At 39.3% G+C, this 26,215-nt stretch overlaps 1 protein-coding gene across 1 annotated transcript in view; it reads right to left on the bottom strand.

Annotated features, from left to right (window-relative positions):
* COL28A1 (collagen type XXVIII alpha 1 chain) overlaps positions 1–26,215 on the bottom strand; it is a 158,183-nt gene that overhangs the window by 67,772 nt on the left and 64,196 nt on the right. Inside the window, exons 19-25 of the mRNA XM_040644248.1 lie at positions 18,722–18,793; positions 17,926–17,994; positions 15,186–15,257; positions 11,611–11,679; positions 10,940–11,008; positions 6,991–7,059; positions 6,808–6,876 (exon numbers count right to left, since the gene is read on the bottom strand). Of these exons, the coding sequence (XP_040500182.1) occupies positions 6,808–6,876; positions 6,991–7,059; positions 10,940–11,008; positions 11,611–11,679; positions 15,186–15,257; positions 17,926–17,994; positions 18,722–18,793 (489 nt within the window). The remainder of the gene's footprint in view (positions 1–6,807; positions 6,877–6,990; positions 7,060–10,939; positions 11,009–11,610; positions 11,680–15,185; positions 15,258–17,925; positions 17,995–18,721; positions 18,794–26,215) is intronic.

Raw genomic sequence — 26,215 nt, 5'->3', positions numbered from 1 at the left:
CCTGCTGTCTAAGGCTTGACTCATTTCCCCATCATTGCCACTGCTCAGTTTTGTGGTTTACCCCAATGTTTTACTTAGTCTCATTCCAGATCTTTCCCAAAACCAATTCTTATTTTCTCTGTGTATCTATACTGCAACGTACTTGATTTGGTACAGTAACGCATGCTGTGATGACTACTACGACTTAAGCGTGTTAGAATTCATTAAAATGTTTTATAGACATTATTGCATTAATTTCTCAGAACAACGGTGTGAGGTAGGCATCATTATTCCAGACCACTGATGAGGAGGCTAAGTCCCAGGGAGAGTAAGTAACTTGGTGAGGTCACATAGCTGGTAAATAACAGAGGTCCGAGTAGAGCAGTGAAAATGAAACAACCTATTATGCCTTCTGAGTTTTACAAGATTTAAATACAACATTTGAGAAGACAGTGCTCCTTGAGACAAAGCAGCCTAATAAGACTGTGTCCTCCTACCCCCACCACACCTGTAGACAAGGCTCTAATCACTGCTTCGCCCTTGGTCTATGCCTGTTAGGTCCCTGTCACTCTTTGAGAGGATGGTGGAAGCAGGTTACAGTTGTTTTAAAAGGGATTTCATGCTTTTCTACTTGGGGGACAATGAAAAGCAAATTGAATTCACTGTGAAAAGAATAAATTTCTTAAAATTTTTCCAAGGAATAGTACTCAAGATTCTACTAAATGATGAAACCAGGGAATGACTGAATTTCAACTAAGTCATAAGTCAAAGTGATGATTAGCAACTGCCTCATGTTTCTTCCTTTCTGGCTTTTAAATAAAATTAGATCTAACTACGAAGTCTCCAGCTACCACGAGCATAAGTGCAGCTCTGGAATGGGTTCTGTAATGCACTGGTGTAGGAACTCTGCCGCCCCTCCCCGTGGCTGCCAGGATGCCGATGGAAACTCAGCTTACTGTCGGCTTCTCAGTAGACAACCTGATACTGACAATGCGTTATTGGTTGTGACTGCCCATTGTCATAGCACTCAGTCCCTGCTCACCGGCACCCTTTAATGTGAAAAGGGAGACAGGAACAGTTACCAGCACAATTATCAGGGAGATGTGAAAATAATGAAGAAGGTGTTGGAAAACAAGCACTCAGATCATGATAACATTTCCCTTAGCATATTTTCCCAGCTTTGAATTTAAAAATATTTAAAATAATTTCCATTCTTCCAATTAATTTCTCTCCTAAAACTTTAACATTCACCGCCAAGCAGCAGTGTCTCAGAGTCCACGATAATTTAAAAAATTGCTTTAGGATTGGGGGGGAGGATTTGTTGATTGTTTCTTTCTTTCTTTTTTTTTTTTTTTGATAGAGAATTAAGCTGATTTTATTTTTTTTTTATAATTTTTATTTTGTTATATTAGTCACCATACAGTACATCCCCAGTGTTGATTGTTTCTTTTCTCAAAATCAACTCATCAAAGATGAACAAAAGATTCCCTTGTGCCAAGGTGCTGAGAATCTCATTGGAGAGGGAGAGAGTCTTTCTTGTTTAGCTGCATTAGAAATCTTGAAAATAGAAATACTGATGTCCCTAATGACAGAAGAGAAGGCTCTTTTGTAATGATATTCAATATAATTTCCCACAGGGGGAGAGCCCCTCTAGTCTGAATGACTAAAAATGAAAATGTGTTGATGGTGATTTGGGTGGCCAGTGCTAAGAGGATTTAGCGTGTGTCTCCAGGGCTGAAGGGAGCGGAGGTATGTATGTACTGCTAGGGAGAGAGATGCAGAGCTAGGAAAACAGGAAGGTGGGATGAAAGCAGCCTTGAAGGTCACAAGACAGACTGGAAAATAGCTCTGATTTTAAAAAACATGCATGGAACTGAATTGGGGGATAACCTTGAAAAGTCACCTAGTCAAGTTTTCCTGGTCTTGAATGTGACCTTTTCTGAAATCTAAAGGTCAAGTTGCCTGGCATTTCAACTTGATAGGGCTCTGGCTCTAATTAGTCCTGGTTTTAAGCTGATTGTCCTGCCTGTCACATTATGGGAGGTGGGTTTCTTCCACTCCAGCTTGGAGTCGCAGACCCTTAACGTCACTGTCATGAAGTCTGTATCCGAGGCCAGCCCTCCTTGTCAGAGACTGTTCAAACTGGAATTTCTTGTCCAGTCCATGTCCACCAACGGAATGCACAAATTCCTAACGCAGCTCTGTGTGAATCGCTCCTCTGTTCTGCCATGGCCTGTTGGTGGTGTGCACATATGTGAGCCATTGCAGAGAACAGAGGGGCAATTCAAATGCTGGGAACATTTTTAGAATAATGATACTCGGTGGAATTTCACAGAGCTTTGCATTTTAAGTTATGACTATGGGCCACTTTTGTCAAATAAAGCATGTATTTACAATATTCAAACATTTAAAGCTTTTCAAAAGTGTTTAACTCTTTTGGGGTTGGATTTGTGCTTCTCATTAATGTTTACATAATTTAAGTTTGGACAATGGGAAAACTAGGCTGGAAAGACAAACAATCCCTCTGTACACTAACTGATGCCGAGGTATCTGGAAGATAGACAGCTTTGAAGATGAAGCATCTGCAGATCAGGGCGAGCGAGTCTCTCTGCTCTGATTTATTCATTCATTTCATTTGCATTTATTCATCCATATTCACAGTCTCCCTCTTATACACAAATACAATATAGTATCAACACTGTTTCTATCGTAAAGGGGCAAGGTGTTCAGGCTTTCTGCTTCCTGATTTCCTGACCTATAGAGCAAGGGAGGAGTTTAAAATGCGATGATATTCTGGAAATATTTTGGTAGTATATAATGTCTATTGACATAGTATACAATAATAATAGCAACAACCCAACATATCCTTTCTGCCCAGAGATTGTATTCCAACCACTTGATGGTGAAGAGGTCCCTTGAGAGCCCTAACAGGCAAGTTAGAGTCCCTCTGTGCAAGGACTGGCCCCATTTCATCTGCTCCAAAGCTTTAGGGAAGGAATGGCTTCTTCTCTTTTGAACTAGCACACCCAAGGGGGCTAAAAGAACTGAGAGAGGTGCATGGCAGGATGCACCTGCCCTTCTGAAGCTCAGGAGAGCTACTCCTTACACGTCTCTTCTAGGAGGCCAAGGATAAACTCTTATCCTCAGCGATGTCCATGGAGCAGGCCCTGGGTCACATGCACCTCATTAGCCTTTGCAGGGGAAAATACCGGAGCAAAGAGTCAAGTGGGCCTCTCAAAGGCAGATGAGGGTCACATAATAATTGTTCCCAAATCACAAAGGATCCTTTTCGTCCGTAGGAGTTCAGTGAAAAAATACAGGCAGCACTAAATAAGATCCTTGAACTTGCCTTCCCCATCAACAAGCAAGTCTGGGTCCGGGGAACAGGGTGCTAGAGGAGTGCTTCCCACTCAGCAAGAAACCAAATTGTCAGTTTCTCTTCCAGGCACATTTCAAAAGCAGATTTAAAACTATATCTCCTATCTACTTGGAAGTGTAGCTTTTTTAAGAATTTTAGAAATCTTTCAGAAGCCCTTGTCAAAATTTGGATGCAATATAGAAGTACTATAACCACTGATGTCATATGGAATTCTTCCACTTGGAAAAAAGCCAGAGAGCACTGCAAGGGTGCAGATGTCAGGGACCGCTTCTGATAGGTTTTGAAACATAGAAGCTTTGATTCTAATGTCTGTGTCATATGCTAAACACATGTGCCCTTAACTAAATAGCACAAAGACCAACCATAAATTGTCAACCTTAATGGTTTCCTCATTTCAAAACACATTTGTTTTGTAACTTAATGCACTAAGGCCAATATTTTAAGGTGACTACACAGAGTTTAAATGAAAAACATATCAGATATATATGTCTATACAATTACACACACACACACACACAATTTCTCTGTTACTTTAAGTCAGACTGAAAGGAGATGAATTTTGCACACACTTGAGACCAGTGCTTTTGCTACCATTGACACCTTTAGGTATTTTGAGGGTTTCACCTCCACTTTACCAAACCAGAAAGAGTAAATTAGGTGGAATTAAACTTTTCTAAATATCTCTCTTTCTTTACTTACACACGTGTGTGCATGTACGTGTGTGTGTGTGTGTGTGTGTTTCCAAAAGTTTTCTTCAGAGAAAAAGGCCACATAGAGACTTTAAGGCTTATACCAAAGAGGAGAGATGATATTGAAAGTTATTTAAAAGCTGATGTTTGGTTTTAGAATTTCCTTTATTTTCAAGTTTATGATCCAAGGTCTTTAATTCTAAGAGTAGCTCACACGATTTCCAAGATAACACATTTTCCCAGCATCTACAGGAAGAGGTCAAAGAGAAAAAGAAAAGGCAGCCAAGAGTGTGGTGGGGGAACAGGGAGACAGAGGTGGGTCCTGGGCAATATTCCCTCCTCCCCTCAGCCAGGACTGAGCTGTCAGCTGCTCCCTCCAGTCAGCCTCCCGTGTGGGCTACCAGAGATAATGAGTCTCCCTTAAGACATATCTCTGGCAACGTGTTGGTTGTTTCAAAAAGTAAAATAGGCAGCATAACATTTTGAAGGAACACGTTTTTTCTTGATTTTTTTCCCCCTAAAATCCATATGATAGCAAATGTGGGAGACTTTCGGAGAACACTGGTATATGGAATCATTTAGTAAATGTTTTAGTTTGTATGTTAAATAGCCTGACATAGTAGAATAGTCACAGGAAACAAATTTTAAATGTTCTCTATCTGTGTGTAAGTGTCTGCCTTTATTATCATTGCTAAATATAGAGCGATAGCGTAATAGTACAATTTGATATAAGACAACATATACTTATCTAAAATATAATAACCTACTCAGCGGAAATGTAAGTGATCATGCTTCCGTTAGAATACAGATACATTCCAATACACGTTGAATACGTTTTATTTCATGCCATATATAAGTTTCTACTTTCCTAACTGAAGGAATATTTATGTAATAACAAAAGTTTTACCCGTGCCCCACTGAGGGCAGAAAACAACAAGGTTTACATATTGAAATGTCTTCCTATTTTTAAATTTTAGCATTTGACGGATGACTATGTTTTAAAGAAAAAAAAAGCATACTTCCATCCCCAGTTCACTATGGTTTCTTGACACCGTCAAGGTGTGTCAGAGGATCGGATTCAGTTCTGAGTCAGAGCAAGCCGGAACCTTGACACAAGTATCTCCGGCGTGCTGCTCGGTACGGTTTACACAGGGCTTTCACACACAGCCTCTCCCTGGGCCTCGTGATCATGCTAACAGAGACGGGGAGGAGGCAAGCTGTCCTCTACAGACAGGATTTAGGGCCATGGGTCTCCCATGTTTCTTTGTCCAGAGGAGAAGGCAAAAGGGGCCTACCCGCTGTACAGAAGCATCGGCAAGGTGGTGTCTCTCCCATGTGCTGGGGCAGAGACCAAAAAATCAAAATAAGAAGGTGACATTGAGCAATTAGAACATCTCTCTTGAATGACCCAAAAGCCTTTGAAAAACTAAGTGGATATGTTTCCAAGGACATATTTTCTCTGTAGTGTAATATTGAGCATTCTTCACTTTCCACTTATTCAACATGTTACACAGCTGCTACCAGGCGGCACGCCTACTTCTGGGGCCAGGAGTTTCGCTGGGTCCAGGCAAAGAGCCTGCCTTCAGGAAAACGTACACTCTGGTGGAATACGCAGAACAGGAAATGAGCAAGATGGTTTGAAAAAGTGATTTTGCTGTGGAGGACATACACAGGGGGATGTGAGAGTGGTGAGTGAGGGGAGAGATGGCTGGTCTTTGTCCAGGCAGTCAGGCTCAGGTTAGGCAAGATCTGAGCTGCAGCCTTAAGAACGAGCCATCTTGACAGAGCCAAGACCCAGGAGCAGGAATGAGCTGAAATAGGGCAGGCCAGTGTAGCCGGCAGAAGGCCCCAAAGGAGAAGGGGGCAGGAGCTACAATCAGGTCGTGAAGGGACTCACAGGCCATAGGGAACGGTAGGATCTTGTTCTAAGTGTGGAGAGAAGCCACCAGAGTGTTTTTTGAAAAGGAAAAGGATAGGATCTGATTCATGGTTTTAAAATACCACTCTGCCTGGTGGGTAACAGAGGGCTGAGGTAGAAGAGAGAAGGCCCATAAAGGGGTTATTTTAAACGACTGGACAAGCGGTGACGTTGGTCTGCCCTGGTGAAGCAGAAGGAGAAAAGCAGCTAGCATCAAAATGTATTTTGAAGAGAGAACTGACAACATTTACCAAAAGACTAGACATGGAGGGAAAGGGAAAGGAAGGAGCAAGAATGATTCAGATCTCCTGGCTTGAGCACGAGGTGGGTGGTACCATTTACAGGCTTATGAGGTGAAAATTAAAATTAAATTAAATTTGGGGCCTTAGGTTAGAGATGTCTGCGAGGAATCCAAGAGAAGTTATATGGTAAGAAACTAGATGTGCAACCAGAGTTTAGGGAGAAAGACAGAAATTTGAAAGGCATCAGCACGTGAGTGGGGGTTAAAGCCATGGGGCCGGTTGAGATCTCCTAGGGGAAGAGATGTCTAGAGGAGCTGAGGAGGGCTCTGGACCAAACTCTGACTTTGGTACAGAAAACAAAGCAGCAAAGGAACATAAGGGTTGCTACCAGAGAAGCAGGAGAAAATCCGCAAAGTTAATCTACATGTTCAAATTAGTGCAAGTTCCCCCAGAGAGTCCATAGGTGAACATAAATAACTATCAATTCTTTAGACATCACCACTCCTCTATTATTCTGATAAAAATTTCACTTTTACCAAACTCATTTACCTATAAGACATCTTTTTAGAAGCTACTATGTTACCTGCTTTAAAATCTTACCTTTGCGCCAGTGTCCCCCACTCCACGTAAGCCCATTGGTCCAGGGGGTCCTGGTAGTCCCCGAGGTCCCTGAGACGATATAATAAGGAAGAGAGTGAGTGTCCCTGTCATGTGCAGTGCTTATCAAGAAAGAAAGAGAAGGAGGGAGGGAATGAAGGAAAGCACAGCGATGTCCACACTTACAGCCACACCAGGATAGCCATCCCCTTTGAGTCCTGGAGCACCCACTGGTCCCCGAGGTCCTTGGGCCCCCTGTGTAAATTCAACACTGGGTGACATCATAAGACTAAATGATGAAACACCTGGCAAAACTTAAGCACAATTCCAGCTCTCTATGGCAAATGTGCATTTGGTAAGTGCAGGGGAATGATTTGAAAAATTTTAGAAGGGAATTCTACCACATATGGCAACTTGTTATAAGTCTCTCTTCATAAGTCTTACCCATTTGCATTTGGTAGGAAGCGTGGAATGAATAGAGGGAATATATGTGAACCACTACAAAGTCCTCTATGGGAAACACATTCATAGGAATTAAAAATGACTGATTACTGATATTTTAATTTTTAAAGTTACACTTTTCTTTGTATCATAAATTGTAGAGAAGTATAAAAATGAGAAATTTTAATATGCATGGTGTGAGAAGAAGAGAAGGAAAGACTACATAGCAAAATCTCGAGTGTAAAATTTTGAGTGTCAAGTAAGATAACTATATGCTACCTATTGTTATGTTACATCTGTTGTCCTCTCCAATGGGCCTGAATTACACAGGGAATAAATAAGCCCAAATGAAATTAAAAACAGATTATTTTTTTAAAAACAAGTTATAAATAGATAGGACACAGAGTTTGTGATTCATATCTTGAGACCTAGGAAGAAGTCCTAAATATTTCTTTACATAATAACCTTTGGCATCAAAAACTTCAGTAGCTATAATTGGCCTCCTATATAGAGGATAGGGAAGCACGCTTACTGCCTTTTGAATAACAGAATTTTCTGAGATGTGTTACTCTCCTTCAGATGGCAATTAAGGCTTTTTTTTTTTTTTTTTTTTTTTTTTTTTTTTAGAGAGAGCTCGAATGGCAGGGGAGAAGAGAGGGAGGAAGACAGGGAGGGAGAGAGAATCTCAAGCAGACTCCCTGCTGAGCACAGAGCCCAACTGGGGCCCCACCTCACAACCCTGAGATCATGCATGACCTGAGCTGAAACCAAGACTCAGTCGCTTAACTGACTGAGCCACCCAGGCGCCCTGCAAATCAAAGAAATTTCTGGCTAAGGTAAAATGGAGAGAGAGGAAAAAAAAAAGTGAGGAAGCCTCTCTTAGAAGATTTAGAAAATATAAATCTATTACACTATATTTAAAACATGTGATTCTTTCTGTATTACATTCCATTCTGTTACTCTGATAACTCTTATAACGGCCTTTGTCAACACATATCAATTATCTTGATTAAAAGCTGTTCATATTTCTAAACATTTATGATTGGGGAGAAACTGATAATTGGCAGACCTTTGTGTTGGAAAAAGTAGCAAGGCTCTCCATGCTTTGCTTATATGCAAGGATCTCACATTCTGAGATCAAACCGCCCTTATTCCAAGCCAAATGCTGCCCCAAATCCAACACCCAAAATCTCTTCGTAACTCTGCTTTCATGAGTGAATGCCTGACGTGGGGGAGGAAAACTGCATACTCTTTAAGCAATAAGAAGTTAAGTTTATTTTAAAAATGAGGAATACAGTAGCTGTTTTTTTCCTATTAAATGAGACTGCTTTTATGTGATGAACCTTCTTAAGAATGATCTTTACAAAACACATGGCCACTTATAAAAACGTATAGTGTACTATTTATCATCAACAAAGACACAAGATGACCTCTCCCAGGTATGTGACAGAGAGCAGAAACAAGTTCTTCGGGGGGATGAATTTTGGCATATCCTCAGCTATGGCCAACTAACTGCCATCTTCAAGATTAAAGCTCTAAACATTCCATATGGACATGTTCCAAAACAAGATAGCCGTTTCTTTCCATGCTTAACATGAGGAACAGGCCAGCAACCAAAGCAGTAACTGCTCCCTGGTTAAGTTGAAGGGAAAACTGGAATCAAAATTCACTTTCAGTTTTTATTTCTAAGTTTCAAGATTATAACAGATTATCGGCAGCTGTTACTGTTTATATCCTCTGGCACCCACATTGGGAGGAAAAAATGTTAAAACATTTATAGTTTACAACTAACCATTTTTTTTTCCTAGAGATCTTTGTCCTGCGTCCTGTAAAAATTTCTGTTAGCTTGTTACATCTCGTGTTCATAGGAAATATTGGGGGCACGGAGGGGGCACTGTTCCGTCTCAGTATTTACGCTGGACTCCTCACAATATTTTTATAGGTAGAACTTTGGTCACTTGGCCTTGATGCACTGGATTCAAGAAAATGTCCTGCAGAGTGATTCCCTTTGAAGTGTCTCTCTCACTCAACAGAAATTAAGGCAGAAAGCTTAATCTGGTGTTTTGTAATGGACTTTAGGGGAGGACCTGGGAGCTCCCTGAAGTCATATGCAAAACTGAATTATGTGCCCAAACTTCCATCAGACATTTAACCTTTCAAAAGCTTAAAAAATAGTGCACTAGGGAAGAATGACAGAGTATCATTAAAGGCCAAGGGATTAGAAAAATTATGGAATAAAGAGGTAAAGAATATCAATTAACTATATCACCAGCAATGCCAATAATGATCAGTAAAAAATGGGGGGGTGCTTATAAATCTAGGCTGCACATTTAACTGGACTTTATTTTTGTAAAGAAAAGTATAAGTAGAGAGAAGTAGCATTAAATCATGGAACCAGGAATATGCAGATTCAGGAAGTTATCAAACTATATGAAAATTGCCATCCAAACATTCTTGATCAAGGCCATATCTATAGTTTTAGCCTTAGGAAATTTGGAATTTTCTCCTTGGCTTGGGTTGCTACGTGCCTCAGGGTCTGGGGAGTGGGATAAACACCTTGTTCTAGTTTGCCCTGGACTTGCTCTGTTTTAGCTTGAAAATTCCACAATCTTCTGTGTTCCCAGTAAACCAGAGGATTGTCACTCTAGCAAGGACAACAGTTAAAGTGATTAGGAACAGTGGAAGTCAGGATCCCCCCCTTGACCATTAAAAGGAGCACTCCAACTTAATAACAGTATATGGGTTTTACATTATATTTCAAAGACGGTTCTAAGTTTTCTTTTTTGAGGTTTTGAAAATCACTGATGTTAGTACTCGATCTCATTTATCCAGAAGAGGCAATTTGATAGAACTAAAGCCAGTTTCAAAACCACATTAAAATCATGCTACTAGGGGCGCCTGGGTGGCACAGCGGTTAAGCGTCTGCCTTCGGCTCAGGGCGTGATCCCGGCGTTGTGGGATCGAGCCCCACATCAGGCTCCTCCACTATGAGCCTGCTTCTTCCTCTCCCACTCCCCCTGCTTGTGTTCCCTCTCTCACTGGCTGTCTCTATCTCTGTCAAATAAATAAAATCTTAAAAAAAAATCATGCTACTAATTCAATACAGTGCTGATTATGGAGCCCCAAAATCTGTTCTCCTAAACACGGTTGGGATGTGTTTATGACATTTGCAATGTTAAATTTTGCTGTGATACTGGTTTTTGTGTGAGCAGAGAAATGGTGCTTTGTTGCCATGGAAAATAGATATGATTACTTAAAACTGTCATCTCCTATAATTATTTGTATTTTCATTTAAAATAACTCTGAAAGATGGAAAACAAAGCAGAGAAATTTAATTCAGTAAAGCTTCCAAACAGGAACTTCTTGGACAATGTTTTGTGAGAGATACCTAGACCATTAATATGTAAATGAAAGAAGCTACAGGTCATATAATCTCTTATATCACAGACATTACAAAAAGAGCATTTTCAAAGAACTGTTGAGTCATCTAAAATCTAACCATAGGAGCTATCATTCCTCCACAGTTATGAAAAATGATCTGATGGTTTGATTTTTAAAACAACGAGAGTGTACTTTTACATTCCAGCTCATCAATGTAGGGTGAGTAGAACAGTCTCCACTGTCAGTTTACTGTGCTTTGATTCCCCTTTCCCTTCTCTCTTATAGAGGGGAAAAAAGAACGAATAAAGCCTACCTTTGGTCCTCGAACAGCAATTCCAGGTTCTCCTTTAAATCCAGGGATCCCCGGTCCTCCTCTATCTCCCTGCACATTTCAAATAATGTTCAGTTTCAGGTCTTAAATGGCAGGAGAAACCATAATTGCACGAAACACAAATGAGATTGATAAAGGGTTTAATCTATCAATCTCAGATCTTGATGTAGTAGCTTCTTCTGTATTTCAGGGGGATTTCAAATCCCAAGCAAATAAAACCTGTCAGTAAGGACTATTTATAGAAAGGCCCCTGAAATGGGTGGCTATCTAGACTCAAATATTTAGACTATAAGAATGCCTGGGAATGCTCTTAAATCTGAGCGGTTTTCTTTTCTGGCAGACTTTCTGATTATTAATCTTACTGTATTCTTCTGAGTAAACACAATAAATTTTTAAAATAGGATTTGGTGGAGGTAGTTCATGGTGAAATGACAAGTTCAGGATGAGGAGCAAGAAACCTAGTTTCTAATCTTAAATTTCCTGCTAGCCCTTAGTTTGCTTAATTGTGAAACATCAGGGTTGAACCAGATATTATCTTAAGGTTCTTCCAAAACTAAAATTTTTGTTCACTGGTGTCATGAATTTTTCCCCACACCCACTGCCAAAGATCCAAGTTATAAATCATTCATTCATTCACTCCCAAGAATGCATACCTTCGGCCCAGGTGGTCCAGGAATTGATGCTCCAGGCATCCCAAAAGGGCCCATAATTCCTGGTTCACCCTAAAAAAAGCAAAGAAACCATATATAGTAATTATATTAGGAAAAATACAGAAATGTCTTCCCAGCATTTTAAAATATTATGACCTGTTTCACAGACCAATGTGAAAATATTTGAACATTTTTGCCAAATTTCTACTAAAGTTTTTGGTGATTGAGATTTCAAGGCCTTTAAAAAATGCATTCAATTAGTTTCTGAATATTAGGAAATTTTTATCTCTTGTGTGTTCTTCTACTAGCTAATAAAAATTATGCAATTCAGGGTGCTTCCCTTTTGTACTGCATGCCAGCAAGCTCAGAGGGAAATGTTTGTTCAATTACAATAATTTTCTTCAGCACAAGTTCTTGGGTATACTTGGTAGGTAAATAATGTTCCTTGTAGTTCCTTCTTTTTCCTTTGTTATTTTATTTTATGGCCCATGGTATATGTCTTCTATTATATCCTAGCTCACATCCCTTTTTAGAGGTAGGGAGTTGATGGTAAAAACAATGGAATTTCAAATAGAAAATTTGAAACATGTCTTTTTTTTTTTTTTTTGGTGTCTCAATATTGAGTCTCAATAAAGACTCAAGCAATATCTCTGTCCCATCAGGTTCTAGACCAGTGATCCTTAAATCGTCAGAGGAATTTGATAGAATACAGAGTCAGGTCTCAACCCCAGAGATTTTAATTCAATAGATCTAGGGGCTGGGCCCAGGAATACAAGTTTTATGAGGCCCCTCTGCGAGTTCTGATACAGGTACAATTACTTCACTTAAAGACACTATGCAGAGCAATTGTCAATAAAAGAGGGTGCACACACCCCACCAGGTGTTCAAAATGACCCATTTGAGATACTAGAAGAAAATACTAGGGCTTCAGGGGCGCCTGGGTGGCACAGCGGTTAAGCGTCTGCCTTCGGCTCAGGGCGTGATCCCGGTGATCTGGGATCGAGCCCCACATCAGGCTCCTCTGCTGGGAGCCTGCTTCTTCCTCTCCCACTCCCCCTGCTTGTGTTCCCTCTCTCACTGGCTGTCTCTATCTCTGTCGCATAAATAAATAAAATCTTTAAAAAAAAAAAATACTAGGGCTTCATTGTAAATTTTTATCTCTTTTAAATTTTCAATTATTTATGTAAATTTCATAGCATATTAATATAGTTTATGAGTGAAAGCTACAATTAAAGAATAAACCTATATTAAAGTGTGGTCAAATTTGTTGTGACTAGTAGGGATTTGTTATGAGTCAGTTTGGAAACTCCTGATGTAGGACAGGTGAGGCAGACTGCCACCGTCAGGCCAAAGATGGCCCGCTGCCGGGTTTCGTACAGCCGTGGCTAAAAATGGTTTTCATATTTTGTTTTGTTTTTTAAGTAGGCTCCACACCAGTGTGAAGCTTGAACTCATGACCTTGAGATCAAGAGTCACATGGTCTATACCAACCAAGCCAGCCAGGAGCCCCAATTTTCACATTTTTAAATGATTATTATTTAAGTGACTACAATATCCTTAGTTTTGCCCCTTGGCCACAAGGCCTGAAATATTTACTACCTGTACCTTTCCAAGAAATTCCCCCCCCCGCCCCCGCCTTAGAGACTGAACTATCCTCAGTGGTGGGAACTGCCCCCGTGTCCCCCTGTTTCCTCCGAGAGCGACTCCATCCATCAGATTCACCACGAATGACTCTTGCCCTGGACCACAGTCGCCTTCACAGCTGAGGCCTCCCTCTGTGCTGATTGCCCAGTACGCCCCACAAGCTGAGCACACCAGCCCGCTGGGGCCCAGCGCATGCCTCACAGGTGCGTGCCAAGTCTTTAATTCCAAACCTATAAGGCAATGGCCCATGACACAGCCAGGATTCTGGTAACAGATAACCACCCGATTCAACCCCATGGCAAAGGAATAAAACAGCAACCTGTTAAAATTCTCACTTAAACCAAGGGAAACAAAATTATGCTTCTAGATTTCATCTATTCTACTCTTCTTTTTTTTTTTTTAGAAAAAAAAGTCAATTACTTTTAAAATATCAAATTATATATATAGATAGTATATATATCTATTTAAAGACCCTGTATTAAATTGTGATTATGGGGGCACCTGGGTGGCTCAGTCGTTAAGCGTCTGCCTTCGGCTCAGGGCGTGATCCCAGTGTTCTGGAATCGAGGCCCACGTCAGGCTCCTCCACTAAGAGCCTGCTTCTTCCTCTCCCACTCCCCCTGCTTGTGTTCCCTCTCTTGCTGGCTGTCTCTCTCTCTGTCAAATAAATAAATAAAATCTTTAAAAAAAAATAAATTGTGATTATGCTTTAAAATATGGCAGCTCCTCACCAAAAAAGCTTTATTTCAAAATACAGAAAACTACTCTTTGAAGAAGAGAGCACAATATAAGGAATAACCATTGTCATCAATACTAATACAACACTCTCCCTCTATAGTGCATTTCTCATCCTGTGCTCCTTGAATTACCCGCGGCATGGGGCACTTACTTAAGAAATGCAGATTTCTAGGACCCCGCCCACTTACTAAAATCCCGCTGTCTAGGCACGGCGCCAAGAAATACAGATTTGTAACAAGCTCCTGGGTGGTACTGATGGACACTGAAGCTTAATGACCTGTCCACAGAGGATGATTTGTTTTCTACCTGCTCTTATCTTGCCGGTACCGTTCGTGTGTGTGTGTGTGTGTGTGTGTGTGTGTGTGTGTGTGTTTCTTTAACAGTCTGGTCCTTCAACGTACCTCTTGTCTCCTTACAGTTTACATCTTCCTAGAAGCCTGAGCTCTTTTAGGTTTGCAGTTTCTGTTTCCTGACACATCCAAATGACCTCAGTATTCTCTCCTGCTACGTCAGGACACACACCTGATTGCCTGTCTAGCAATTTACTTTACTTCATCCTCAGCATCTGGTCCTGGTCAGTTCATCAGGTTATATATCCCCTACTTTCCATTGCACAGTATTGATTTTTCCTCTCTGAATAGCCCCATGTACTGAGCACTTACTATGTCCCAGGAACAGTGCTCAGTGCTTGATTAACTCTTTCTGTCTTCACGGCAATCCTGGGAAATAGATACTATTATTGCTTTCTGTGATTGAAGTGACTGGCCCCAAAGGTTCCTGGGGGAGCAGGATGAGAACCCTACTCTCCTGCTTTCTGAAGCCCTGCTCCTCCTCATGTCCGTGCTGCTTCTCCATCTGGAACGGTGTTGTTGTTTAGCAAAACAAGATGGAAGAGAATTGGTATGTTCTACAGTCCTAACTTTATCCTAGCTTCTGAATATTTGGTGGTCACTTGAGAGAATTGCCATACAGATGGTCTCCAAGAGTCATAAATGTTCCAGTGAAGATCACCTATTTTATGGACTCTCTAGTCCATCCTGTTTGGCCTAGAATAGTGTGTTTTCTAAAGCTTTTTCCACTTGGATTTGTTGAGAAGGAACCAGGGAATCCAGTTTACAGTAGAAATCTAATATTCTATTAAAACCAGACACAATGACAATCTCCCCAAAGCATAAAGGAGAGTATAAGAAACATACCTTTGGCCCTTCAGGCCCTGGAAATCCCCTCTCTCCTTGATTTCCTTTGCTCCCTTTCTTTCCTTCATCACCCTGACAAAATAATCATAAAAACACAGTTGTATGAACAGACCCTCCTTCCTCTTAAAACAACCCTATCAGGACCATGTTCTCAACTAACACTGATTTTCAAGCAATGTGTCCCAAGGCCAGCTCTGTTGTACGGGATTTGCTGATGTTCTTGAGAAAACTGGATGACTTCAGAATTGTTCAGTCTTTACCATTTATTCAATATGATTTAATGTTTTTTTAAATCTAAGCTCAGTATCTCCCTCGGGACTTTGATTGGAATTCACAGTTCTTTGGCGGATTTGGTTTATTAACAGATGCTCCTGAGACGTTCGCGGTTTCAGAAAAGACAGCTACCTGTGCTTTTCCAGCTGTAATGCTGCTTCAATTTTAAAACCTAAAATGAGATATTTTCCAAGATAGAGAGCAAACGGGTGGTTGCCAGAGGGGAGGTGGGTGGAAGGATGGGTGAGTTAGGTGAAGGGAGTGAAGAGCACACATATCTTGAGCACTGAGAAATATATAGAACCTTATATTGTGAATATATAATCCTTATATTGTACAACTGAAACTCATAAAACACTGTATGTTAATTATACTTGAATAAGAAATTTTTTTTAATTTTACATCTATAGATCATAAAAGTGGCAACAAGGAAGTGAAGCATGAAATGGCTAGCTATACAAAATGTTACCACTAAAAAAAACCCAGATTTTTCAAATCCAGCCCCATTTCTTCCTCAATAAGGAATCTAGTTCCGTTTCCCAAATGAGACCAATAATTCTATTGGCAGAAAGATGCATGAGCATTAACGTGGAGCAGAGTTGGAAACTGCCCATGGGCTCTTCCTCAGCTTGGTTGTGTAAGCTCGTACTTCCCTGAAGGAATTTTGTTACATTCAACCAGAGCCCTCAACCAGAGCATTACAAACTATCCTTAAACTAGGGCTCAACTGTAAGGTACCAGATCCAAATGTGGCTCAACAAAGGAATAACTCTTTCGGGTTTGCAGCTGAGGCCATTGAAACATTTATGACATAAATAACTATACCACCATTTTCAAACCTAAGCGGGCATCAGACTCACGTGAGGGTTTGTGAGCCCCCAGATTGCTGAGCCCCACCCATGCCCAGAGTTTCTGATTTAGTAGGTTTGGACTGAGACCCAAGAATTCACATTTCTGACATGTTCCCAAGGTCATCAGCAACGCAGACACTCCCTCAAGAAGAGGTGAACTCCTACCTACAGCTGTAATTAACTCCCCAAGGTCCAAACTAATGAAGAGCAGTGACAAGTGATAAAAAACATAACAGTTGAATGTTACTGTATCCTTAACTTATCGTATCATGATCATTTGCCAGCAGAGGCAAAATCTAACCCCAACTAGTTATTTTCTTCTATTCACTCCCAGACTTAATTTACTGATCTAAATAACCCAGAAGACTACAGTAGGAACCCAATTAAAGGTGATAAAGTGCCAACACTGGACCATAGCATATCTGGGCTACATAACATATTCCTACCACTCTTCTCCATAACTGTCCATAAGCCACAGATCCCCTCAGCATTTCCAAAGCATTCTCCTTGCTCTATTGGTAGCATTTGACACCACCGATCGCTTTCCTCTTAAAACCCTCTCACCTTGGTTTCCCTAACACGGTAACTATTCTGCTTATCTTCATATTGTCCTGAATGTTCTTTCTCCAGCTACTGCACAATGTGGGATTCAAACCTCAGCTCTCTTTCTCAGAGACATCATTCATTCTCACAACTTCAGTTATTAACTCCCAGGGTCTGTTTTCCAAAAATATCTTCTAGAAAACATCAGTTCTCCTGAATGTTAACAGACAAGCATTTCTGAAAGTATTTTTGTTGGACATGAAAAAGGTATTCTATGTCCACATTCACCTCCCCCCACCCAAAAAAAGGAAAGATATCATTGGTAAATCAATAAATTAAAATGTTCGAAATTCTGCAAATATGCTTAAATGTCAAATTCTCACATTTAAGGTTAAGGACTCAATTTTAGCCAAAATTTCACAATACGTAGACTTCTTAAGCTTTCACTGACCATTTTAATGCAATTATAAATAGAACACTAATAAGTATATAGATTTTATTTTTACTTTACTTATATGTAATTTTTCAGAATCTTTACATGTACACTGATGACTGTACATAAAGACTGCAGGAACATCTGGCATCTTGGAGGCCGTAGGTTACGTCTCTAGTGATTTTATTGATGAATTTGGATTTTCTCATCTTGACATATAAAGATGTTATTCAACCAGCATTTCTACAATGTATGCCAAGCTGTGAAAATGAAGCCTCCATTCAATAAGGCGATATTTCTTATTACTGTGTGAGATTCTATAAATATTTGAAGAAAACGTATGGACTTTCAAATCTCAAGGATGTAACTCAAGGCTTCTTTTCTATGTGTTTTAAAATGTCAATCTGACCATTTATTGAGAAAACGTGTTGAACTCTTTCTAGTAGCTGAGTCTTATGATAGATCTTAGGAAAATAAAAATGAATAATACATACTTGCTGTCTTCCAAAAACTCACAAGCTACAGCCATAATTTTAAGGCAGAAGTAAACACATTTGACATAGCAAGAATAACAATCAAATTTCTCCTAAACTGTCTCGTTGGGTAGTTTGCTTTCCCCAACACTTTGTCAGTTCCCTACCTTGGGGCCAGGTTGTCCTTTTCCAGGTGGTCCTTCTGGGCCTCTTGTTCCGGGGAGCCCAGCTTCTCCCTAGAGGAAATGACACCGATGTCTTAGCTAATCCTCGATGGACAGTTTGTACAAGCCACCTTGTCTCCTTTTATGGCCAGTGGATTCTCTGCTGAGAACCTCCAGAATAATAGTCTTAAAATTAATTTGGGAATTTACCAATTTAATAAATTAGTATCAATCTCTAGCTTAGCTCAGAGCAGCTGAAATAGGAAAGAGTCCAATTTCGCAGCCAATTTTCAAAGGATAAGCTCACTTTCCTTTGGCTCTTCATTCACATTTGATGGTTTGGTTTAAAAAAAAAAAAAAGAAAGAACTTCAGCCTTTCCATCTGCTGTTTTTCTCTACTTATCTTGAAAAATGAGTATTTCAAATGTCAACTCGTAATACTTCAAAAAATCTTTATAATTACTTCCTGAATGCATTTACGGACTCTCTTTTTGGAGGGGACAAAGTGTTTTTCTCAAAGTTTCAATTCAGTTCTTTCTAGGAATCCCAAAGGGACTAGGTCACGGGAGGATGCCATGGCTGAAATGCCAGAGAGAAAGCAGAGAGCGTGAGACACTATTCAGACATTAAACTGGTGTTCTTTCTACCTAAAATAAGTGAAAAAGGAAATTTAGAGTTGTGAGATGTTTACTTAAAACGACTAAGTTTGTCCTGGATGGTTTAATTTGAGGTCCTATAGGACCAAGGTGTCAGCATGAGTCAGTAGTTTTTACTCTAGTAACGTAAAAAATAGGGTTACCTTCTTCCCTGCAGCTCCGTCCTCTCCGGGTACTCCTGGTTGTCCTGGGAGCCCTATTGAGCCTGGCTCCCCCTGGTGGATAAGCAAAGATTTTATTTCCCAGAAATTCATATTTATCTATATGTATCATATTTATTGTAATTGAAATTCATACTTATGCACCTCCATTTTGAGGTACTTGCCAACGGGATGTATCTTACAGTATTTGCAACAAGCCTCTGAGTGGAGAAATCTGAGTAGTAGCTAGTAGTAATTAAACTCTTTGACCTTGGGCAAGTTACTTAACCTCTTTGGATCTCAGTTTTGGATTACGTTGTTACAGGTTGAACTGAAACCTCCAAAATGGGATGTTGAAGTCCTAACCCCTGGTACCTGTGAATGTGACCTCATTTGGAAATAGGGTCTTTGTAGACGTAACCAAGTTAAGATGAGGTGATGAGGGTGGGCCCTAATTCAACATGACTGCTATACTTATAAGAAGAAGGAAACGCCGTGCAAAGACAGACACGGCGGGGGGGGGGGGTACTCCATGTGACAGCAGAGGCAGAGACAGTGGTAGTGTGGCTACAAGCCGTGGAATGCCAAGCATGGGCTGCCAGCACCAGAAGCTAGGAAGGGGCAAGGAAGGATTCTTCCCTACAGGTTTTAGAGAAAGCATGACCCTGCAGACACTTTGATTTTCAGCTTCCTCTAGAGTTGTGAGATGAATTTCTGTTGTGTTGAACGAATGTTTGTGGTTCTTTGTTACGGCAACCCAAAAAACTAACATAGGAGTGAAATGTCAGCTCTACTACTCAATAATTCTGCTTGCTTTCAAGTTCGTTTGTATTTAAGAATATACTCTTTAAAATGTTCAGAGATAATATGTGTTACTTTCAAGCATTGCCAGAGTGTCCTTACTGCATTTATTAATAGAAAAAATATTAAAGATAAGTTAAAGTCATTTCACCTAAATTCAACTAAAAAAAAAAAAAACTAGTGAAAATAAAAAGCACAGTAAACCTAAAAATAAGTAGAAGGATCTGGTAAGATGAGAGCAGATGGCAATAAATTTGAAAATCAAAAGTAACAAAAGTAACAAAACTAAAGGGTAATACCTTTAAAAAACTAATAAAATAAATAAACCTCTAACAAAAATTACTAACACTAAAAAAGAAAAGTCACAGATAAATACTATTAAGAATTAAAGGGAAATATGACTGTATATATAGTAAAGATTTTTTAAAATCAGAAAATTCCTGTGACAACTTCAAACAAATATATTGGAGAACATTAATAAATAACTTTTAAGAAAAATATGAATAACTTAAATGACATGAGAAATGGACAAGCGAAATAAACCAGAAGCATTAAAAAATTGAATCAGTGGGGCGCCTGGGTGGCACAGCGGTTAAGCGTCTGCCTTCGGCTCAGGGCGTGATCCCGGCATCATGGGATCGAGCCCCACATCAGGCTCCTCCGCTATGAGCCTGCTTCTTCCTCTCCCACTCCCCCTGCTTGTGTTCCCTCTCTCGCTGGCTGTCTCTATCTCTGTCGAATAAATAAATAAAATCTTTAAAAAAAAAAAAATTGAATCAGTAATTAAAAGTCTCTAACTTTCTCTCCTTCCAAGATCACAGGCTCTGCTGATTTTACAGTCAAACCTTATAAATTCTTTTTCCTTTGAAGAACAGGTATTCCCTATCTTATACAAATGGTTCTGAAAAATGATAAAAGAGGGAAGTCTACCCAATTTATTTCATGAGTCTAATAAAAAATTAAAGTAATACAATAATAGGACAAGTAAACTACATTGCAGACCAGAAGGCCTATGAATGTAGATATCATGTAAGTTTCCAGTCAAATGGAGGAATAGGGACCAGATTTAATTTCCTCCCTGCACAGCTAAAAATCAGACAAAATATATAAAACAATATCTTTCAAGACATTAGACACCAAGTAATGAGGGATAATAATACTTGGGGGCAGGGAAACAAATGAGGTGAATACTGTAATTTTCCCAGTTTGCTGCCTGGGTAGAGTTTCCAGGCCTCAGGGCAAGGAGAAAGAACCCAGGGAAAGTTCAGAAACCTCTCTAATTTAAGGAGATGAAGGTAGGAGTCTAGGTAAGCCAGGTATCAAAAATTCACAGAATAGATTACCTGATAGGAAGAAGGTACACAGAACGATGAAGAGCTGATAAGTATCCCTTTTGTGTAGTCAAGTAAATACTGTTCAGCACAGTGTGAAGAAACTACCCAATGCCCAGAAAACAACCAACTTAAAGGATTAGAGAGAACTGGCAGCAGGCCAGTTCTTGCTTCCAGTAGCAAGAAAGGAAATCTCAGAATTCTGAGGCCATAGATTAGAGTTCTAAAAAAAAGTCTTGCTTCAGTAGTCAAGAGAAATGAACCCTAGACTAAATACTGCTCTGGTCCTACCTAAGAAAGCTTAAAAGCAAGACCAAGAGGTGCAAACTCTTTTCAAGTGACTTAAAAGAATCCAGGATCAAAGATATGTATAGAAATACAAAGTTATTCTCAAGAATACAAAAACGTCTGGCCCCCAGAAAGGTGAAATGCACAAAGGTGGGCATCTAGCCAAAAATTATCAGGAATTCAAAGAAGCTGGGAAAAAAGTTACCAAGAAAATGACATAGGTGAGAGAATAGTAGATAAGGACCCTAAATTTACTGTATTGCTTTCCATATGTTCCATATGTTGAAGAAACCAGAAGAAAGTTGAGGTATGTTAAATAGAGACACGAAGTTATAGAAAGATATGAATTGAACTCCTAAAGTTGAAAACTGCAAAGTATGAGATAAACCATACTCTGGATAAAATTAAAAGCAAATTAGACATCATAGCAGGTTAAGGAACTGAGGAACATAGCAATAAAAACTATCTGAAATGAAACAGAGAGAAAAGAGACCAAAAAGGAATGAGCAGAGCATCAGTGAAGCAGCCAAATTTAAGTAACACGGAGTTTCCAGGGTGAAGGCAGAGAGTGGGGAATATTTCAAGAAACAATGGCCTAGTATATCCAAATTTGATGAAATCAATAACCCACAGATCCAAGAAAATCAATGAAACCTCACACAAGTAATAAAAAAAACAACAAAAGTAAGGCACATTATAATCACTTGGCTCAAAACTAGCGATACAGAGAAAATCTCGAAGGTAGCCAGACAAAAGTGACCTGTAGAGAAACGAGTGTGTAGACTCTAATGGATTGAATCTAGTGGATTCTAATGGATCCTAACGGACAGTGGAATGACATCTTGAATGTACTAAAAGAAAGAGAAAAAAACAAAAACAGTCATCAACCCAGAATTCCATACCCAGTGAAAATTTAGACAAAATAAAGAGTTTTTAGGTAGTTAATTTGGCAGTTTCTTGAAAAGTGAAATAGACACCTATCATATGACCCAGCCATTTCACTTCTAGGCATTTACCCAAGAAAAATAAAAGTATATGTCCATACAAAGACATGTACGTAATTGTTCATAATAGCTTTATAATATCCTACAGCTGGAAACAACCAAATTTCCCTCAGCATATGAATGGATGAACAAATGTCCGTACAGTGGAATACTATTCAGCAATAAAAAGAACAATAAAGAAGAAGCTATTCCTAGATGTTAAACATGGGCCTCAAAGTAATTTTGCTGAGTAAAAGAGAAGACAGAAAAAAACCTTATATAGCATATTATTCCATTTACATAAAATTCTAGGAAATGCAAATGAATGTGTAATGACAGAAAGAAGACCAGTAGTTATCAGAGATTGCAAAGCAGATCAGTAAGAGAAGTAGGGAGAGGTGGAAGGATGGTATTACAAATGAACACATAATAGTTTGGTGTGGGTAGGATGATGGATACTTCAATTATCTGGTGTTGGTGATGGTTTCAAGAGCATATACATATGTTTTATCAAAGTGTGCACTTTAACCATGTGCTTTTATTGTATGTCAAGCACATAATAAATTATTTAAAGTGGATGCAAAAATCCTGAATATTAGTAAATTAAATTACTATCATAAAAAAGTTATATATCATGATCAGTTGGGTTTATCTCAAGAATCCCAGGACAGTTCAACAACTAAAAATTCTGGAAATGTAATCTACCATTATGAACAGGTTAAAAGGAAAACATAAAACAATTATCTTAGTAGATGCAGAATCTGATAAAATCCAATACTCATAATTAATAAGAAATTTTTGATACAATTGAAACAGAAGGTAATTATCTTAACCTAAAAGAGGTGGTCTAGCAAAACCCTACAACAAATGTCACACTTAAAAGTGAAATTATAGGGACACCTGGGTGGCTCAGTCAGTTAAGCGTCTGCCTTCAGCTTGGGTCATGATCTCAGGGTCCTGGGATGGAACGTGGCTTCCGGCTTCCTGCTCGGTGGGAAGTCTACTTGTCCCTCTGCCCCTCCTCTCTGACCATGCTCTCCCTCTCCCTCCCTCTCAAATAAATAAATCTTTTTTTTTTTTAAGTGAAATTTTAGAAGCACTTCCTTTGAAGTCACTTCTTTTAAGCATTGCACTGGAGATCCTAACAGTGTAAAATTTTGAAAAACAAATAGGAAAAAGAAAAAGAAATAGATAAAACAGTTTTTATTTTCATACGATATGATTATGCACACAGGGAATAAAAAGCAAGAGTTTACCAACAATTAGAAATAATAAGAGCTATTATCAGGTGCCTGAATACAAAAATGAATATAGCAAAACAAAACAAAACACCACCACGAACAAAATAATACTTCTCCTAATAGATCTGTAATAGTTAGTTAAAAGATGTAGAAAAAGAGGGGCGCCTGGGTGGCACAGCAGTTAAGCGTCTGCCTTTGGCTCAGGGCGTGATCCCGGTGTTCTGGGATCGAGCTCCACATCAGGCTCCTCTGCTATGAGCCTGCTTCTTCCTCTCCCACTCCCCGTGCTTGTGTTCCCTCTCTCGCTGGCTGTCTCTATCTCTGTCGAATAAATAAATAAAATCTTTAAAAAAAAAAAAAGATGTAGAAAAAGAAAGCAATTCACACAATTGCAAAAGAAAATTCTCCAATGTACCTTTTTAACTGAAAAACTAGGAGATCTTTTTGCATAAAATGACACCTATTTTCCTGAAAAATTAGTTTTATACTGTGGTTTGAAAGACTCAATATTTAATCTGAGGATTCAATACAATCCCAATATATATCCCAAGGGGATATTCTGTCAAATTTGACAAGTCAATCCTAAAAGGAGTATGTTAGAATCAAGAGTAACCAGGAAAGAAGTTGAGAGTATTTTCCCTATCGGTGATAAAAGCTTATTATGAATCTATCATAATCAGAGAAGTAACAGCACTGAGAGATATAAATAGACAAATGGATCAGAATAGAGCGCTCCTGCACTGACCCTCCCTCACATACAGAGCAGCTCGGTGTGTGACAGGAGCGATTACAAACCAGTGCAGCCAACACGGACTAGTCAGTAACCCACGCAGGAGTACCTGGTTGTCCATCTGGGGGGAAAGAATTGCTGCGTGGAACCACACGCAAAAAAGAAATTGCAAGTGGACTGAAGACCTAAATTTTAAAAAGCAAAAACACCAAATTTTAAGAAGAAAATACAGGAGTGTTTTTATGACTTTGGATTCAAGAAATGTTTAAATAATATTTAAAAAACTCAGACATTAATGGTATAGAAACACATCAGAACTTACAACTTCTGTAGAGTAAAAGGTGCCCTAGGTAAAAAAGACCAGCCATAGCCTGGGAGATATCTGCAACCCAAATAACAAAGGATTAATAGCCAGATATAGAAAGAACTTCAGTAAGAAAGGAACACCGAACCTCAAAAAAAAAAAAAAAAAAAAAAAAAGAACTTCTACAGAAATTTGCAAAAGGGAAGCTGAAGGTCCATTAAGCACCTAAAAACGGTTCAAACAGTTACCAGGGAATAGTAATTAAAACCATGAGATGTAGCGTACCCGCTTCATGTTGGCACGAAGGTAGAGAAAAGAGCGTCGTCACATATTGCTAGAAGGAGGGTGAACAGGCAGAACCATTTTACCCATTGTCCATTTTGGGCAGGATTTTCATGATATCGAAATTGAAAACTTGCCTATACCTTATGATCTTCCAATTCTACTTGTAGCATCTACCGCCAACCAGTGAGAGAAACTTGTAGCCTGACTTACACAAAAGGAAACGCATAGAATGTTTATGGCAGCATTGGTGGCAAAGGCAAAAAATGGGAAGCAGTTTAAATGTCAATCAATAAGAAAGCGGATAAATTTTAAATGAGATATTTTTATACAGTAGACTCCCATAGAGCAATGAAAACAAATGAATTAAAGGTATATAAAAACAAATAAACGTGAGGCTGAATATCAGTGTAAGGCAGAATGATGCATTATGTAAAGTTCAAGAACACACAAAAGCTCTATGTGGTTGATGGATAAAAACGTATGTGGGAAAATTATAAAAACTTCGAAAGAATGATAAATACCCAAGTCACGATAATAATTATGTCTGGTGGAGGAGAGGAGGGTCATGGGATGGAGGAGCAGAGGCCGAGGCCTCTAGCTATCTCTGTAACGCTTCTTAGAGAAATAGCCAGAATAAACATGGCAGAATGTCAACATGTGATAAAGCTGGGTTGTGGCATCCATGGATGGTCTTTGTATGATTCTCTACACTATTGTGTATGTTTGAAATATTTCATTTTCTGAAGTGAGAGAAGCTTAAGATTGCACATCTAATTAGTGGCAAAACTGGGATCTAGACTGAGGTAGTCCACCTGCTGAGCCTTACCATCCTAGGTTGCTTCTCTGAAATTGTCACATATGCGACATCATACACGTACATACATTTATGTACCCTGCACAAAAGTGTGGTGACATATATGTCATACTTGGCACTTAGCGTATTGTGTGGCCCAGCGAAACCATTCAACGAATGGCAGCTATTATTACTATTTAGATTAGTGATTGCTATTTATATTAGTACAGTTTGTATCCTTTATATGTTCATGCATATGTAACATGTCTATTCTTCTAGGTCCACATCGTACATATTGTAATACTCAAATGCTTAGAAGAATGACGACAATGTCAGCAGCAACAATGATGGCGCTGAGCCCTCAGTGTGGCTTCCCAGATCCTACATGGCTTCAGGATTAGTTCTAGAACTTGGGAAGTGTAAAGTAAGAATTTGTTCATTTACTCAACAGCATTTACTGAGTATCGGCTTGTTACTGAGTGGGGGATTCAGTAATAAGATAAAAATGGAAACAAGGCCCCTGCTGCAGGGGAGTAGCACTTCCAAGAGAAACAGAGAGCAAGCCGCATATGTCATTATAGCTCCTCTGGGAGCCACGTTTACAAAGTTAAAAGACACAGGTGGAAATAATCCCAATAATGTATTTTGCTTACCTTAATATATCTGAAATTGTATCATTTCAATAGGTAATCAATCTTCAAATGTACTAAGGATGTAGTCACATTCTTTGTGCCGAGCTCT

The sequence above is a fragment of the Ursus maritimus genome, unplaced genomic scaffold, assembly GCF_017311325.1.
Source record: "Ursus maritimus isolate PB19 unplaced genomic scaffold, ASM1731132v1 scaffold_3, whole genome shotgun sequence".
Classification (NCBI taxonomy): domain Eukaryota; kingdom Metazoa; phylum Chordata; class Mammalia; order Carnivora; family Ursidae; genus Ursus; species Ursus maritimus.
Note: the sequence above shows the minus strand (reverse complement) of the source record. Positions and strands in the feature narration are given on the sequence as shown.